Source organism: Mustela lutreola, chromosome 4, assembly GCF_030435805.1.
Source record: "Mustela lutreola isolate mMusLut2 chromosome 4, mMusLut2.pri, whole genome shotgun sequence".
Taxonomy (NCBI): domain Eukaryota; kingdom Metazoa; phylum Chordata; class Mammalia; order Carnivora; family Mustelidae; genus Mustela; species Mustela lutreola.
Window position 1 is genome coordinate 169,646,494 of NC_081293.1, and position 14,551 is coordinate 169,661,044.

Genomic DNA, 14,551 nt, shown 5'->3' on the forward strand with positions numbered 1-14,551 from the left:
TAGTGTCATGTCCTCCAGGATCATCTATTGGAGCATGTGTCAAAATTTCCTTCCTTTTTTCCCACTCTGTCCTTTACCCCAAAACTCCAAAATGCTCTATTATTCCTACTGCTTTTTACATTATTTTTCAAACCTCACAGTGTTGCAGATGTCTTTCCAAAGACATCAGTGTTGATACACAATTATGTATAGGTTTGAGGGGAAAGTGAGGCTTGGAGGTGTATAACTTTCAGTTTTTAAGCAGTAGTGTCAGAGACTAATCCAGGTGTGCTTGATTCTGGAGTCAGACTCCAGTGGTTCCTGAAGACCAAGGATGTGATTATTGTGGGGAAATGAAGCAATTTTGAAGACAAATTTCTATGGCGCTAAAGGACCTGATTGTATGCCTTTGTTGCAGGAAGCTCCACAATTTGGATTTTTGGTTTATGGTTGTAGAAGGCACAAATGTCTGTCTCTAGAAACATCTTACAAGAATTATACTGTATTGTATTTTCTCTTGATTCATTCTTATCTAAGTTAAGATTGGATTATTGCTGAGACAGCTGCAATTGTCCTGATCAGAATGGTATTTCCATTGGCCTTTCGAAAACCCAGAGGTAAAAGAGCAGAGAGGAAATTATCTGCCTCTTATCTGAAGGATAATGAAAAGTAAAAAAAATGTTGAAATTCTCAATGGGCTAGGTCAGATATGATTAGTGTAGCTCATTACAAGCATTTTAGGGCTGGAAAAGGCCACAGAAATAATCTAAAACTAATTCTTAATGTCATAAATGAGGTACTGTTGTGGAAAGGCCAAACAAAGCAGTTAAACCGTCCAGTTAGGATTGACATCTAAGTGTCTTGTTTCTTAAGAATTCTTTTTCAGCTGTTGTTGGCAAACAGTGCCGATTTTCTCATACCAAACTAGCTAGTTATTACTTGTATTTTATACTATGAGCGTACTTCAATTAGAGTTTCTTTGCTTTTAGTATAATTGAGGAGATTTGGAAATCTTTACAATGGTTTCCATTTTTATAGAATTTTTGAGGCTAGACTATATGTGGGTTGGAAATGTTTTTGTTGCCCTTAAAATAGTTGATTTCTCACAAGTCAATTTAGCATTTACCACTAATTCTAATGTATAGGGAATGATCAGGGTAGTGTGAGTTATCAATACTCATGGTGTCATTAGAAGTGAAGGAGGCTGAGGTAAAAAATTTTTCTTGAATTCCCATCCCTGATGGAATCCATTACCTCTGTGAGTCTTGTTAATGGCAGAGACCTAATTGAAGATCAGAACTCTTTGAGAGAAAGGTCAGATCAACTATAGTAAAGATTATAGAACAAGGGTGGGGAAACTGTAACTGAGAGCTGCCTGTCTGTATGGATTGCAAGATAACAGTATTTCTTCTTCTTCTTTTTTTTTTTTTTTTAAAGATTTTATTTATTTATTTGACAGACAGAAATCACAGGTGGTCAGAGAGGCAGGCAGAGAGAAAGGAAGAAGCAGACTCACTGCTGAGCAGAGAGCCCGATGTGGGGTTCATTCCCAGGACGCTGGGATCATGACCTGAGCCGAAGGCAGAGGCTTAACCCACTGAGCCACCCAGGCACCCCAACATAACAGTATTTCTACAAAAAATATTTTTAAATGATTGAAAAGAATTCAAAAGAAGAAAAATACTTCATGATATATGAAAATTTAAGAAATCCAATTTCACTGTATAAATAAAGTTTTATTGGAGCACAGCTGTCCTCCGTTTATGTATTGTTTATGGTTACTTTTGGAATAAAGTGCAGAGTTGAGGAGTTGTGACAGAGACCAGAAGGTCCCACAAAATCTAAAATATTTACTCTTTGGTCCTTAGGAGAAAAAGCATACTGACCCTTGTCATAAAACATCAAGAGTGATTTATGTTTTGGAGTACCATGGATAATTCATGACTTTCTTTGCTTTCCAAAAACTTGAGCTGAATGCTACCATATTTCTTGAAGAATTTCTCTACTGGTTTTTTTTTTTTTTTTTTTCCTTCATATTAACCCACAATAGTCTATTCATGACTGTCATAACTTTCTTTGCCTATTTTCTACCAGTTTCTTGCCAGATAGTTGAACAGACCCAAATCACACAGGAAGGTCTGTGGTTTGCCTAAAGAAACTTTCTACAGAGGGATATGTCTGGGTTGGGTACTTCTCTGTTCTAGAAACATGGATTTTGATTGTGATCTTTCCACTAGAGCTATGATTCAAATGTTTATACAATGACCTTCATTTTCATAGTGTAAAATGAACAAACATATTTATTGTTAGCTCTATATTGTGGGAGGAAAAATCTTAATCTTTCATGTTTTTCTCCTGCATTTTAAAAACTTCAGTTATGTTTCTTATGACAATTTTACATCAATATTAATTGATGTATGTTCTTTTTTATTGGTTAGTCTTAAACATTTAAACCAATGTCTCTTTTTACAGTCTTCATTCGCTAGAGTAAAATCATTCATGATTAGGTGACTATACCTCTTATAAAAGTTACTTCCTCCCCTCTTCCTAGCTATGGTTACTTGATGTCAGCTTTCTTGGGGATCACATAAGAAAGGTGGCCCTGCTGTGTTACAGGAGGTCTGAATCTTGCAGCTTCTGAGAGTTTGGTATCATGCCAGCATTGCCACTGTTCTTGTGAAGCATAACCAACAGGCGTCTATCCAGAAAGAGCACTTATCTGAAGGTTTGGAGTTTGGTAAAGTGGGTTTTCAATCAGGTTTCATAGGCCTTTAGTCATAATTCTGCTTTTGTGCTTGCTGATGATTCTTACCTTTTGTCTTGGAGATTGTATAGCACTGGTCTATGTCATGGTATTGAGTTGAGCAGTAGAGTTCCCTTCTTATTTTGTAGTGCTGTCTTGTGACTTGGTTGGTCTTTGATGGTCCCTTTGTCTTAACTTACTTAAATTTTTGAGGTATGGGGGTTGCTCACTCATGGGAGGAGTTGGTTTCACCTATTAGAATCTTTTTCATTCAGAGAATCCTTTTTGCACTGGGGCCTTCTCATTTTATGGGGTAGGCCATGAAGTAGCCTTGGGGCTTGAGAAACAAAGCCAGTGAAGAAGGACAGAATATGAAAAGGAAATGCTGAAGCAGATGCAGGCTGGAGTAGGTGGTAAAAAGTCTGGGAGTAAAGCAACATCTTAGGTAAAGTTTGTTCTGATTTAGAGTAAGGGGAAGTTGGGATGAGGCATAACATTAAGGCATTTTGACTCAACTCTGAGTTGTTGGTGGGGAGGTTGACAATAGAGACCAGAGGGAAAACCCCATGTTGTCATTTTGGCAACGTGGAAAAACAGAGTGAGCACTTAGAATCTACCTCTGGGGTTTTAAAATGTGCAATAAAGTGAGTTATTGAATGGCTTGGAAATATGACGTAAATATTATGGTAAGGTTATGGTTTTCAGGTTTAAGAGGGAAGAGTGAAGTGGGAGTCATGTTCTTTCTCCTTTTTTGATGGAGGGTGAAGGGCTATGGACTCACATTATCAGGAACTATTCCAGGTGGGAAAGACATGAAAGGGAGAGAGAGGAGAGCCCTAACTGTCATCCATAGAGATCTTGGCACTCCCTGTCTAGGCCATCTCAATCATGTCTTGGAAGGAGGAGTCTTCTTCAGAAGACTTTTAAAAAAAAATATTTTTAGGGACGCCTGAGTGGCTCAGTTGGTTGGGCAGCTGCCTTCGGCTCGGATCATGATCCCAGTGTCCTGGGATCGACTCCCACGTCAGGCTCCTTGCTCAGTGGGGAGCCTGCTTCTCCCTCTGCCTCTGCCTGCCATTCTGTCTGCCTGTGCTCGCTCGCTCTCCCCCCCCTCTCTCTCTGATAAGTAAATAAAATCTTTAAAAAATATATATATTTTTAAACTTATTCCTTTGAGAGAGATGGAGAGAGCGAGCAATAGTGCTAGCAGGGAGGAGGAGCAGAGGAAAAGGGAGAAGGAGGCTCTCTGCTGAGCAGAATGCCCACCACAGTGATTGATCCCAGGACCCCAGGACCATGACATAAGCTGAACGCTCAGATGCTTTCCTCCCGGCACTCAGTGCCTGTTGTCTTAAGAGGGGTGACTTTTACCATTAACCAGTAGTCAGGGCCTCCCAACAGTTATTTCTGTGTGTTTTGTGGTTTTTGCATTGTCTACTAATTCTAGGCTGAGTTACTGGGGGCCTGTCTAGAGAGAAACAGTGTACCTGTAAACAGTTGGTGGCTCCCTTGGAGCATCAGCCATTCAGTGTAAATGCACTGGGTTGGATAATATACTGGCTCCCTGGTTTCCCACCCTCGAGGTGGGACTGTTCCCAGAGCTCCAGCAGGGTGGGAGAGGGGATGGTGAGGATCAGAGGATGAGGACCAGTTACCTGCTGGGAGTTACTTGAGTTTTTTTGTCCATCTGTAATTGGTTTACAGTAGAATTCTAGATCATTGGTGTTGAATTAGATTTTAAGGATCTTCTAGTTTAGCCTCCTCATTTTACCAGTGAGGGGACTGGATACCTACAGAGGTTCCAGGACTTAGAGAGGAAATGAGTGGCAGTGTTGAGGCTAGGCTTTAGGTCTATTCATTCAGTAACTGTGCTTCTTCCAGCAGGGAGCATAAATGGTTAAATTATAGGAGGAATCGGAAATTGGGGTTCCTGGTTGTTGCTGAGCCAGTAAGTTGCAGTTAGTTCAGTGATCCCTCCCTGGGCCACAGGCTGGAACAGGTGACCTGAGAAGACTCCGATGACTTGTTGCTGCTTGTTGGAGAGGACTATGATGTAATTGTTGCCAAGGATGGTGTGTGTGTGTGGTGGAGGGAATGCATCTAGACATACCAGCAAGTCTCCTTTGCTCAGAGTGAAATGGGGATAGAGAAGTTTCTTGGGGAAGAAGGTAAGGGTAAAGGCCGTCTTCCTGAGTGGGCTGTGAAGTTATCAGAGGAACTTGCTCAGACCCAGGCCAGGAAAGTGGTCTATGCTGTGACATTTGGAGAACTGAAAAGTAGAGAGGGATGGCCTTGGTGGTTGCTGGGAGTGCCAGGAGTAGTTCTGGCCCTTTTATGGTTATAGCTTTCTGCACTTGAGTGCTTATTTCTGCTTAACTGGGTAGTACAGCTCTCATTTTAAGCTGTCACAGTGACTTTGAGCATTACCTCTTCTTATTCTGGTTCTGCTTAATTTTTCTATATGTTGAAATTGAACATAGATATAAAAGAATTTTTGTAAACTATGAACTAAAATATTTGGGAAATTGCAGGATTTGTTTTATTGGAAAGAATGATCTTAGTTTTTGGAAATGTTTTTTCTTGTTTCGCTTCCATTTGTTGATCACCTGCTCTGTAGAGGCAGAGTTAAGTAAACTCTGAGTTGGGCTGCTTCTGTGTAGCTCTGGCTCTGCTCTGTTCAGTGTGTGACCCCAGTTAAGTGATTGATTTACCCTCCATGCCTCAGTTTCCTCATTTCTAAAATGAAGACAGTACCTTACAAGGATGTTGTGTGGGTTAAATAACACATGATATAAGACAATGCCCAGTACACGTTAAGTACTACTTACACATTAGCTCTGTATGTACATAAATAAAGGCATTGACGCAGGCCCTTTGTCAGCTTATGAGCCAACAGAAGCTCTGGGGGATTTAAAAACTGCCCAAGATAATTCAGCTAGTAAGTGGCTAAGGTGTGATTTGAACCTTCTATGTCAAACTCAAAGCCTGGCTTTAATGACTCTGCTGGCTTTTTGAGGCGTGGCAAATCACTTAACTGTAGATCGTAGGTTTTTAAATTTTATTTTTATTTTATTTTTTGGAGTATAGTTGACATATAATGTTATATTCGTTTCAGGTGTTCAACATAGTGATTAACCTTCTCTATATGTTTTGCTATGTGCCCCACAAGTGTAGCTACCATCTGTCACCATACAATGCTATTATAATGTCATTGACTGTATTCCTTATGCTATGCCTTTTATTCCTGTGACTTATTCATTCTATAACTGGATACCTATATCTCCCACCCCCTTCCCCTATTTTGTCCATCTCCTTCCACCTTGCCCCTGCAACCCTCCGTTTATTCTCTGTATTTACAGGTCTGAGTCAGCCTTTTGTTTTCCTTATTTATTCATTTGTTTTGTGTTTTATATTCCACATACAAGTGAAATCATATGGTATTTGTCTTGACTTATTTTACTTTTTACCATAATACCCTCTAGATCTATCCATGTTGTCATAAGTGGCACAATCTTTTCTTTTTTAAGGCTGCGTAATATTCGTGTGTGTGTGTGTGTGTGTGTGTGTGTGTGTGTTTGTATAACATGCATACCACATCTTCCTTATCCATTCTTAGGTTGCTTCCATATCTTGGCTATTGTAAATAAGGCTGCCATGAACAAGGGGTGCATATATCTTTTCCAGTTTGTGTTTTTGTTTTCTTTTGGTAAGTACCCAGTAGTTATAATCATTGGATCATATGGTATTTCTATTTTTAATTTTTTGAGAAACCTCCATATTATTTTCCACAGTGGCTGTACTAATTTACATTCCCACCAGCAGTGCATGAGGGTTCCTTTTTCTCTACATTCTTAGCACTTGTTATTTTGTGTCTATTTGAGTTTAGCTTATGGATTATGGGTTTTATAGCTGTTTGCCCATCTGTCTGTCTGTCTTGTACCTTCTAATTTAGATTTTTTATTATGTTCTCATTTTGTCAATAAAATGTTTTTCCTTAAAACATCTGTAATTTCAACAGGAATTATAAAGTACAATAATAAAACAGTTGCTCTTAAAAAATGCTACTCAAAGAATTAGATAAGAACTTTAAAAAACCATGCTGAAAGTGCTAAATTGTGAAAGGCACAAAATGTCATTTCATGTGACATTTGACAATGGCTATGACTTGTAGGTTTTATGGAAATCAAGACACTCATTATTAGGCATTTTGAGTTGACCATTTTAAAACAATTATGGCATTACTGTTTTAACCATATGCACATCTTAATTACCAGGAAAAAACCATATCAACTTTTATAGCTCATGGAAAGCTTTCTAATCTCTACTCTAGATTAAGGTAAAGAGAATTAAGGCCTGAGAAGTGACAGTGCTGCTTAGCCGCAGTGGCAGTTGAGGTTGATGAGAATTAACAGCTTTTGACTGTTAGCAGAATGGTGGTGTAATGGGATCTGCTTATGGTAATGAAGCATTGACTTGATGGCTGCGTGAAATGATGCTTTCTCATTTATTTTATACAATTATTGGGGAGATCTGTTCGATGATGATAGTAAGCCCAGAATTTTTAGATTTCTCTAGGATATATACTTTCAATATTGAGTTGAAAATTAGAAGCCATATTTTATAGTATTATCAATTTGTAATTACCTTATGGAGAAAATAATTCCAAGTAGCAAAATAAAAACAAAACAAAACCACTCTAATCATCCAGTACCTTATCTTTCTTAAGTAGCTGCAATTTGGGGGAAGTATTTAATATATCTCTAAATTGGAAATTGTCCAACCATTTGTTACTCAAAAAAAATCCAATAAAGTTTTGGAGTTTATTTATATCTTGTCTCTGGGCAAGATAAAGAATTATCTCAAGATGATGTAGGCACTGTTAAAGTTTATTTAAAGTTTCAGCCAGGGAGATGCTCAAGAGCAAAACAATTGGCAATGAAGGAAAAGATGCTTCAGGGTATGTGGCAATGTGACATTAAAGATTACGTCAGATAAAGTCTGCCTCAGGAATGACCATATGTCTTTTCCATCTGACGTCTGTTTCCGGACTCAGACAAATGAGTCAAAGGTTTTAGATCCACTTTGAAGAATTGTTCTTTCATCACTTTTATTAGGTTTGTTTACAAATTAATCAAATGTGTTTGAAATGGTTCAAATGTGCATACATTCAAATGAATAGACACAATGGCAAAATTATATTCTTAAAAATTTGGACAGTTACTCCTTTCAGGTTGTGTGGGTTTGTGCCGTTGAGTACTAGGATGAAGTATAGATATCTGTGCTTTTCACTTAGAGAAAGAAGAGAAATCCGCCCCACCCCTAGTTTTAAGCTAATACAGGAACGAAATGGGAGGAAATAACGGTTCTTTTCTAAGAGACTTTTCCAAGATGACTTTAAAAGAACAGGCGAAGGAGAGCAGAGCCACGTCAGTTGTGGCTTGAGTTCGAGATAAGCAGAAGTGTGTGTGTGCTTAACGTCACAATGCAGGAGGCTTTCCCCAGAGCAGTTTGCCTGTCCAGGGAGCTGTTTCATTTTGTGTCTGATACAGCTGTACTTTGGAAAATAGCTGGTTCCCTGCCTATTGCTTCATTATGGATTATACAGGTAAAATTAAATGTAAAATATTGTTCTGCCATCTAAACTTATTTAAAAGAAAATCTTTTGCATTTAAAATTTAAAATTATGTTGATTGTGTTTGTGTTTTTAAAAATATCATGTATTTGTTGTATACATGAATCATGTATCATGAATTTGTTGTATACAAATTTTGATTAGTTTAGGATAAGCACTTAAGGGAATTTGTCAGATATACCCTTGTTTTTTCTATTTAAGTTTGGGTCATACTCAAACAGACTTAAAATGCCATCTGTAATTAATTCTCATGCCTCCCCTCTGGGCCAGAAGGTTTAGAGAACAAATATCTGAGTTCAGGTTATGCCACACAGAGAATAAAATATACTCACCATCTACAGAGAGCTTCTGGTTTCTGTAAAGTATTTTTAGCATTGTGATAGTTGCTTTGTGCATGTGTGTGGCTAAGTCTTTTAGATAGAATTGCTATAATGTGGTATTTGGAGAATTACAGTTTTTACCCCCAATTTTTTGAATAGCGATATGTCTAGAAATTTTGGATGGAGAACTAACCACTTTCTTTTTTAAATTGCATAATCTTATTCCCAAATCCTAGTTTCTGAATGGTAAATTAGTACAGGTTTGGAAATAAAGTTAAGGTTAGACCAACCATGGGTGCTGGTTGCTTGGTGAGTAAGTGGGGGATTCCATGGGATCTGGTGGGCTGTGAGTGGGGTTAGGAGGTGAGGTGATGATAAGAAGGAAAAGGCATGAGTCTTTGCCAAAATATATGAGCAATCAACAATTAGTTACCTTAATTCAAAGTTGTATTACCTTAAATTTGAACTTTTAGGTAATGGTGACACTGTTTTTTGACAGATTCCTTTTAAACTAAAGAACATAGGCTTTTGGAAGATTTTCAACCAGGGCAGAGACCCACCTTTCATACCCATGTTAATGACAAAATCCCAGTGTGCATTTAGAATAAGCTGGACTTACATTCTCTATAAAGGATCCCTTTTGATGTGTGTGTAGATCTTTGACAATATGGTACCAAATTGTAAAATTTTATGAAATTGATAATTAAAAAAACCTTTTTGTTAACATGTAATGTATTATTTGCTTCAGGGGTACAGATCTGAAATTGATAATTTAAAATGTCACTTTTAGGAGCTTATTATGTAAAGGACTTTTGTAAATATTTTTTGAAGATAAAACATTTTAAAATAGTTACCTCAAATCTTTTTTTCTATAAATCCATGTTTTCCTATTTTAAGAGTCTCATGCTCTACCAACTGAGCTAGCCGGGCAGTTCATGTTTTCCTATTTTAGAGCTTCTTTAAAACAAATATAAGTGTGTGTATGTGTGTGTGTGTTTGTGTGTATATATTTTGGATTTTTTTCATAAGATTAATGTACCAGAATTTTTGTTTCACAGCTCTGAAATAAAATAGACTTACCTTTTAGAAGGTGCACTATATGTGTGCTACTCAGTAGAAGCAGAAAGGGACATATTTTAAAGCCTATGCAAAGAACTAAAATTTCTAAAATCTTACAGGGAGCTTTACTATGAATATGTTTTCAGTTAGAAATTTGTACCTATTTTCGAAAGATCAAAATCATTGATTCTTCCATTTTTCTATAGTTTATATATTGCCACTAAATCAATTCTATGTTGTTTTCAGGTAATACTTTATAAACATATAGGTGGTATTCCAAAAGATGCACAACTTTAACATGCTAAGTAGACATCAAGAGGAGTACTAAGGGAACTTTAGTGTGAACAAAAGCTCCAGGGAAATTCCGGATATGACACTTCCAAATTATTTTGTGTATCTTAGAGAGAATATGTGGTTTAAGTTCTTACAATATTAATAGATAAATTAGTTAAGTCTGATGTGGTAGGAAGCTATTTTGGATGTTGTCTTCTATGGTTATTTTTATAAACATTTATATAATTGCACATATAGGTATATTTGCTCTAGTAAACTGCAAAGAGAAGAATGCATATGTTTTCAGTTAATGGGAGAGTGACTTCTTTTGTATTTGAAAAGAGAATTTTATTGTCAGCACAGTTCATGAAGCATAACCACTTTGTTCTTAACGATGTCATCATAGCACTGAAAGGGTTATCATGCAGTAGAAAACAATTCTTGATGATTCAAGAGTAGATTTTTAAATTTTTTTTCTTTATTATTATTTTTTTAAATTTGACAGAGAGAGAGAGAATGAGAGAGGGAATGGGAGGGGCAGAGGGAGAAGCAGACTCCCTGCTGAGCAGGGAGACCAGTGTGGGACTCGATCCTAGGACCCTTGAGCTGAAAGCAGATGCTTAACTGATTGAGCTACCAGGGCCCCTGTTTATTTTTCTTGGAATGCTCTTTCTCCCACAGGGTTCCATGTCATCCATGTGGTTTCCTTTCAGTTTTTTCAGGTCTCTGTTGAAATGTCATCTTTTTAGGGTTCATTACCTGACACTTTTACCTGAATAACTCTCCCATTCAGACACTTCTCAGCCTTGAGTTCCTTTTATCTTTCTTTATAACGCATGCCACCACCTGACATATTACATATTTGTCTGTCTTATCCACTAGACTATAAGCCCCATAGAGGAGGCCAGGAAATAGTTGTTGAGTGACTTATGAATGGGGTTTCCTCTAAAAATGACTATTGACTTAGGTTTAAGATTTTTACTACTATCTTTATCAACAGAGTTCTGATCTAACAATGAAGATTTTGGCCACTAAATTATTTTGAATATTGATCTTTCCTTTCATTGCTCATTTTATCCCAAAATTAGCAGTACTCACTTTACTAATGGAAAGTAAGGTTGCAAGCAGGTATAATTAGACAGAATTGGTTATTCAAAATCACTTTGGTTTTGGAATGTATTATGTGATTTTTTTTTTTTTTTTTTGGAGGGGCATGGAAGATATCAGATCAGTTTTGTTTCGTTATATTTTCCTTAGCCAACACATGAAAGTTTGTCTTCATTCTCTGAGCTCATGCCAGGTGCCTAGAGTAGAGAATTAGAGCAAAATAAGGTTTTGTAATCTATTTAGTCAAAGATGGGCCTTCCTTGATATAGATTCCAACCTTCTAAAGTATTTAGAAATACCTCAGGCCTCCAGAAGTTGTAGAAATCTCAGTAGGAGTCAGAGGTTGTCATTTGTGTTCAGTTTTGCTGGCAAGTGAGATACCTAATATTTTTTTAACATATTGACCTTGTTATAGTTCTCTAAAAAGATGACTTCTTGAAAAATATTGCAGCCTTTAGCTTACTCTCAGGGGTCAGCACCAAAAAGTAAGTATAGGCGCTCAGAAAAGTACATCTATATATGCATATATACACCTTCATGTATGAACTCAAGGAAGGAGCTACATCAGTGATTCGGCAAAGCAGTTGTTGCATATAGATTATGGCCTCTGGTGAATTACCTCTTATCCAGGATCATTTTCTCATTCTGCTTTTCCTCTGGGGTCTCTATTGGCCACATCCATCTACCATTTGTGTGCTCTTTGTGTACATCTAGTATGCTAATTATTTATTTATTTTTAAAGATTTTATTTATTCATCAGAGAGAGGGGGTGCAGAGAGCGAGCACAGGCAGACAGAATGGCAGGCAGAGGCAGAGGGAGAAGCAGGCCCCCCGCTGAGCAAGGAGCCCGACACGGGACTCGATCCCAGGACGCTGGGATCATGACCTGAGCCGAAGGCAGCCGCTCAACCAACTGAGCCACCCACGCGTCCCTAGTATGCTATTTAAAATAGACCTTATGTAAGATAATATTCTGGTTTCGACCCTTTTGCAGGGTATTGCCCTTTTGTACTTCCTACAGTTATATCTTACAGCATTACTGATATTCTCCTCTGGTTGTTACCATGACCAATAATTTGGGAGGAATACATTTTTCTTGATTCTGAATTTTAATTCCTTAATTCCTGAACGGCATAGTCCTCTGTCATTTTTAGCTTTCTCTGGTGACCCTTTCTCTTTTGATAATATTTTTCTCCATGGAGCACTGGGTTTGGTGCATAAACAATGAATTCTGGGACACTGAAAAGAAATTTTAAAAATAAAAATTTTTAAAAAAAGAATATTTTTTCCAAATTTTCAGTTGATTTCTATTTTCCTTGTTTTAATGGAATACTTAAAATTAGTTTTCAAGAATAATTATGGAAGAGTGTTTGAGAGCACATACTTTGGAACCAGATGACCTAGGTTTGAATCCCAGCTTATCATTTAGTACTTCAATCAGCTTGACGAATTATTTCACTATCTATCAAATATTAAATGTATCTACATCTTAGGGTTTTTATAAAGAGTCAATAAGTTAATACATGAAAACTTCCAGAATTCTACCTGACACATCATGGAAATTCAGTAAATACTAGTTATTGTTATTCTTGCATACAACAAAATGTTTGTTCTTTTCTAATGTAGCATCATTGCACTTTCTTCATAATGATTTAGCATTTTTAGTAAGCAAAGGTCAAATTACCTTGAATAAGTTATGCCATATTCATACAATGGAATATTACGCAACCATTAAAAGGATGAGATGGATCTGCATATACTGACCGGAAATGCTATTAATATTTTTGATGGTAATTTGCAGTTCCACATTCATATCAGAATTTAACATTTAAAAACTATATTATATAAAAACATGTCTTTGTAAATGTAAGAAAGTATTGGGTGTATACCTTAGATGAATAGATGAAGAGGAAGTTTGAGCTCTTGAATTTCTATTTTATATGATTTTAAAAGTATGGGATTGTGGGAATACACACACGCACAGACACACGCACACACACACTCTTTTTGTGTATTTCAGTGTTTTGAAAACATTAAAGTTTATTTTTTTGCTTGTGTTGGATAGATACTCCAGTGAAAGTCTACATACTTCTAACTTTAAAAAAAATACAGATTTCTAAGAGCAAAGGCAGTGTAGGAGAGTTTTATTTATCAAGTGAGTCAAAAGACAAAATAACAATAGCTTCAATTATTTCTTTGTAGGAGTAGATTGAAAAGAAATATGTGGGTCCTGTGTGCCCAGTGACACACAGGTATACATAGGTGTGTATACCTATGTATACCTGTACCACAGCCTTAAAATGACTGAGTTACTCTGGAAAAGGACAGGAATTCTCATAAGGCAAAATAAAGAAAAATAAGGCCAAAGGAATGGGATAAGAGAAACGTATGTTAATAGCTGTGGTTTTCACATTGGAATAATAGTTGCAACATAACTAATAATGTAATTGCTAACATTTGAGAGTTCACTGTGTGCCAAGCAGTGTTCTAAGCACTTTGTTATTTTTCTGTTGGTATATGGGTATATTTGTGGGTATATTTTTATGCCCAGAATGTGTGTGCAAAAGTGTACGTATTTCCACGTAATTGCGATTGAGTGTACAGCCCTTGATCTGTCAGTTTAGCATAAACGTAGAAAAAAAACCCCAATGAGTTCTGTAGTTATTTTTAAAGGTAGTTTACTTTTCTCATTTCTGATATTCTTAATTCCCTTGAAAAGTTTTACTTGCTGTATAAAACCAAGAACCCGATCTGCATGATATCTTTGTGGTTAGTTGCTGTAAAGCCAATATTTAAATTTCTTTGAGGTCTTTTTTGGTGCCAGGCATTACAGGATGAAGATCTAGTCAGGAGGGTGAATATATATGTGGTTCTGGGTCTTGTGCATTTTGTGACAAAGGAATTCCCCTTTGAATCGCCTGCTCCCCTGAAGCCCCTGGAGCCTCTGGCTCAAGCCGCCTGTCGGTCTGTGCAGTGTCTCTGACGTCATCGGTGTATGCATAAGCCCTGCTATTGTCTTACTGCTACAGCAGGGCTGGGGATTGCAGTGTCCGCTGTTGCTGCTGATACCTAGTCCTGCCTCCTGCATCCCAGAAGAGCCACGTTGGCTTGCCTTTCCCTATCGGATTTTCAGAAGCAGCTCTTCGGTTTTTGTGCTGTTGGAGACCTTGCTTTTCAGTCACACGGGAGAACACTGGAGCTTGTAAGAGGAGAATCTGGCAGCTGGACACAGCTTGGACTGCATTGTGTGTCTTCATGACCCCTGCTGTGTAGTGGCTCATCTTTTCACTCTCACACGTACACTCTCCTCGATTTTATTTCCTTCCCTTTTTTTCTTTCTTTCTTCTATTTTCTTTCTTTCTTTTTTTTTTTTTAAAGCAGCCTCTGGAGCCAGCCATGTTTGGCACTGAATCTTCATGTAAGTAAATGGATCCTACT

The 14,551-nt window shown here is 37.3% G+C and overlaps 1 protein-coding gene across 11 annotated transcripts in view; it reads left to right on the forward strand.

Moving 5' to 3' along the window:
* Nucleotides 1-14,551, forward strand: part of ST7 (suppression of tumorigenicity 7) — a 250,897-nt gene that overhangs the window by 34,687 nt on the left and 201,659 nt on the right. The window contains exon 1 of one of the 11 annotated variants that reach the window (XM_059171659.1): nucleotides 4,845-4,890. The exons of 8 other annotated variants lie outside the window; for them this stretch is intronic. In XM_059171659.1, coding sequence (XP_059027642.1) covers nucleotides 4,860-4,890 — 31 coding nt within the window. In that variant the 5' untranslated portion in view covers nucleotides 4,845-4,859. Of the gene's footprint in view, nucleotides 1-4,844; nucleotides 4,891-8,214; nucleotides 8,328-14,127; nucleotides 14,532-14,551 lie in introns of those variants that run through there. 2 more of the 11 variants (XM_059171661.1, XM_059171660.1) reach the window with 2 other exon arrangements.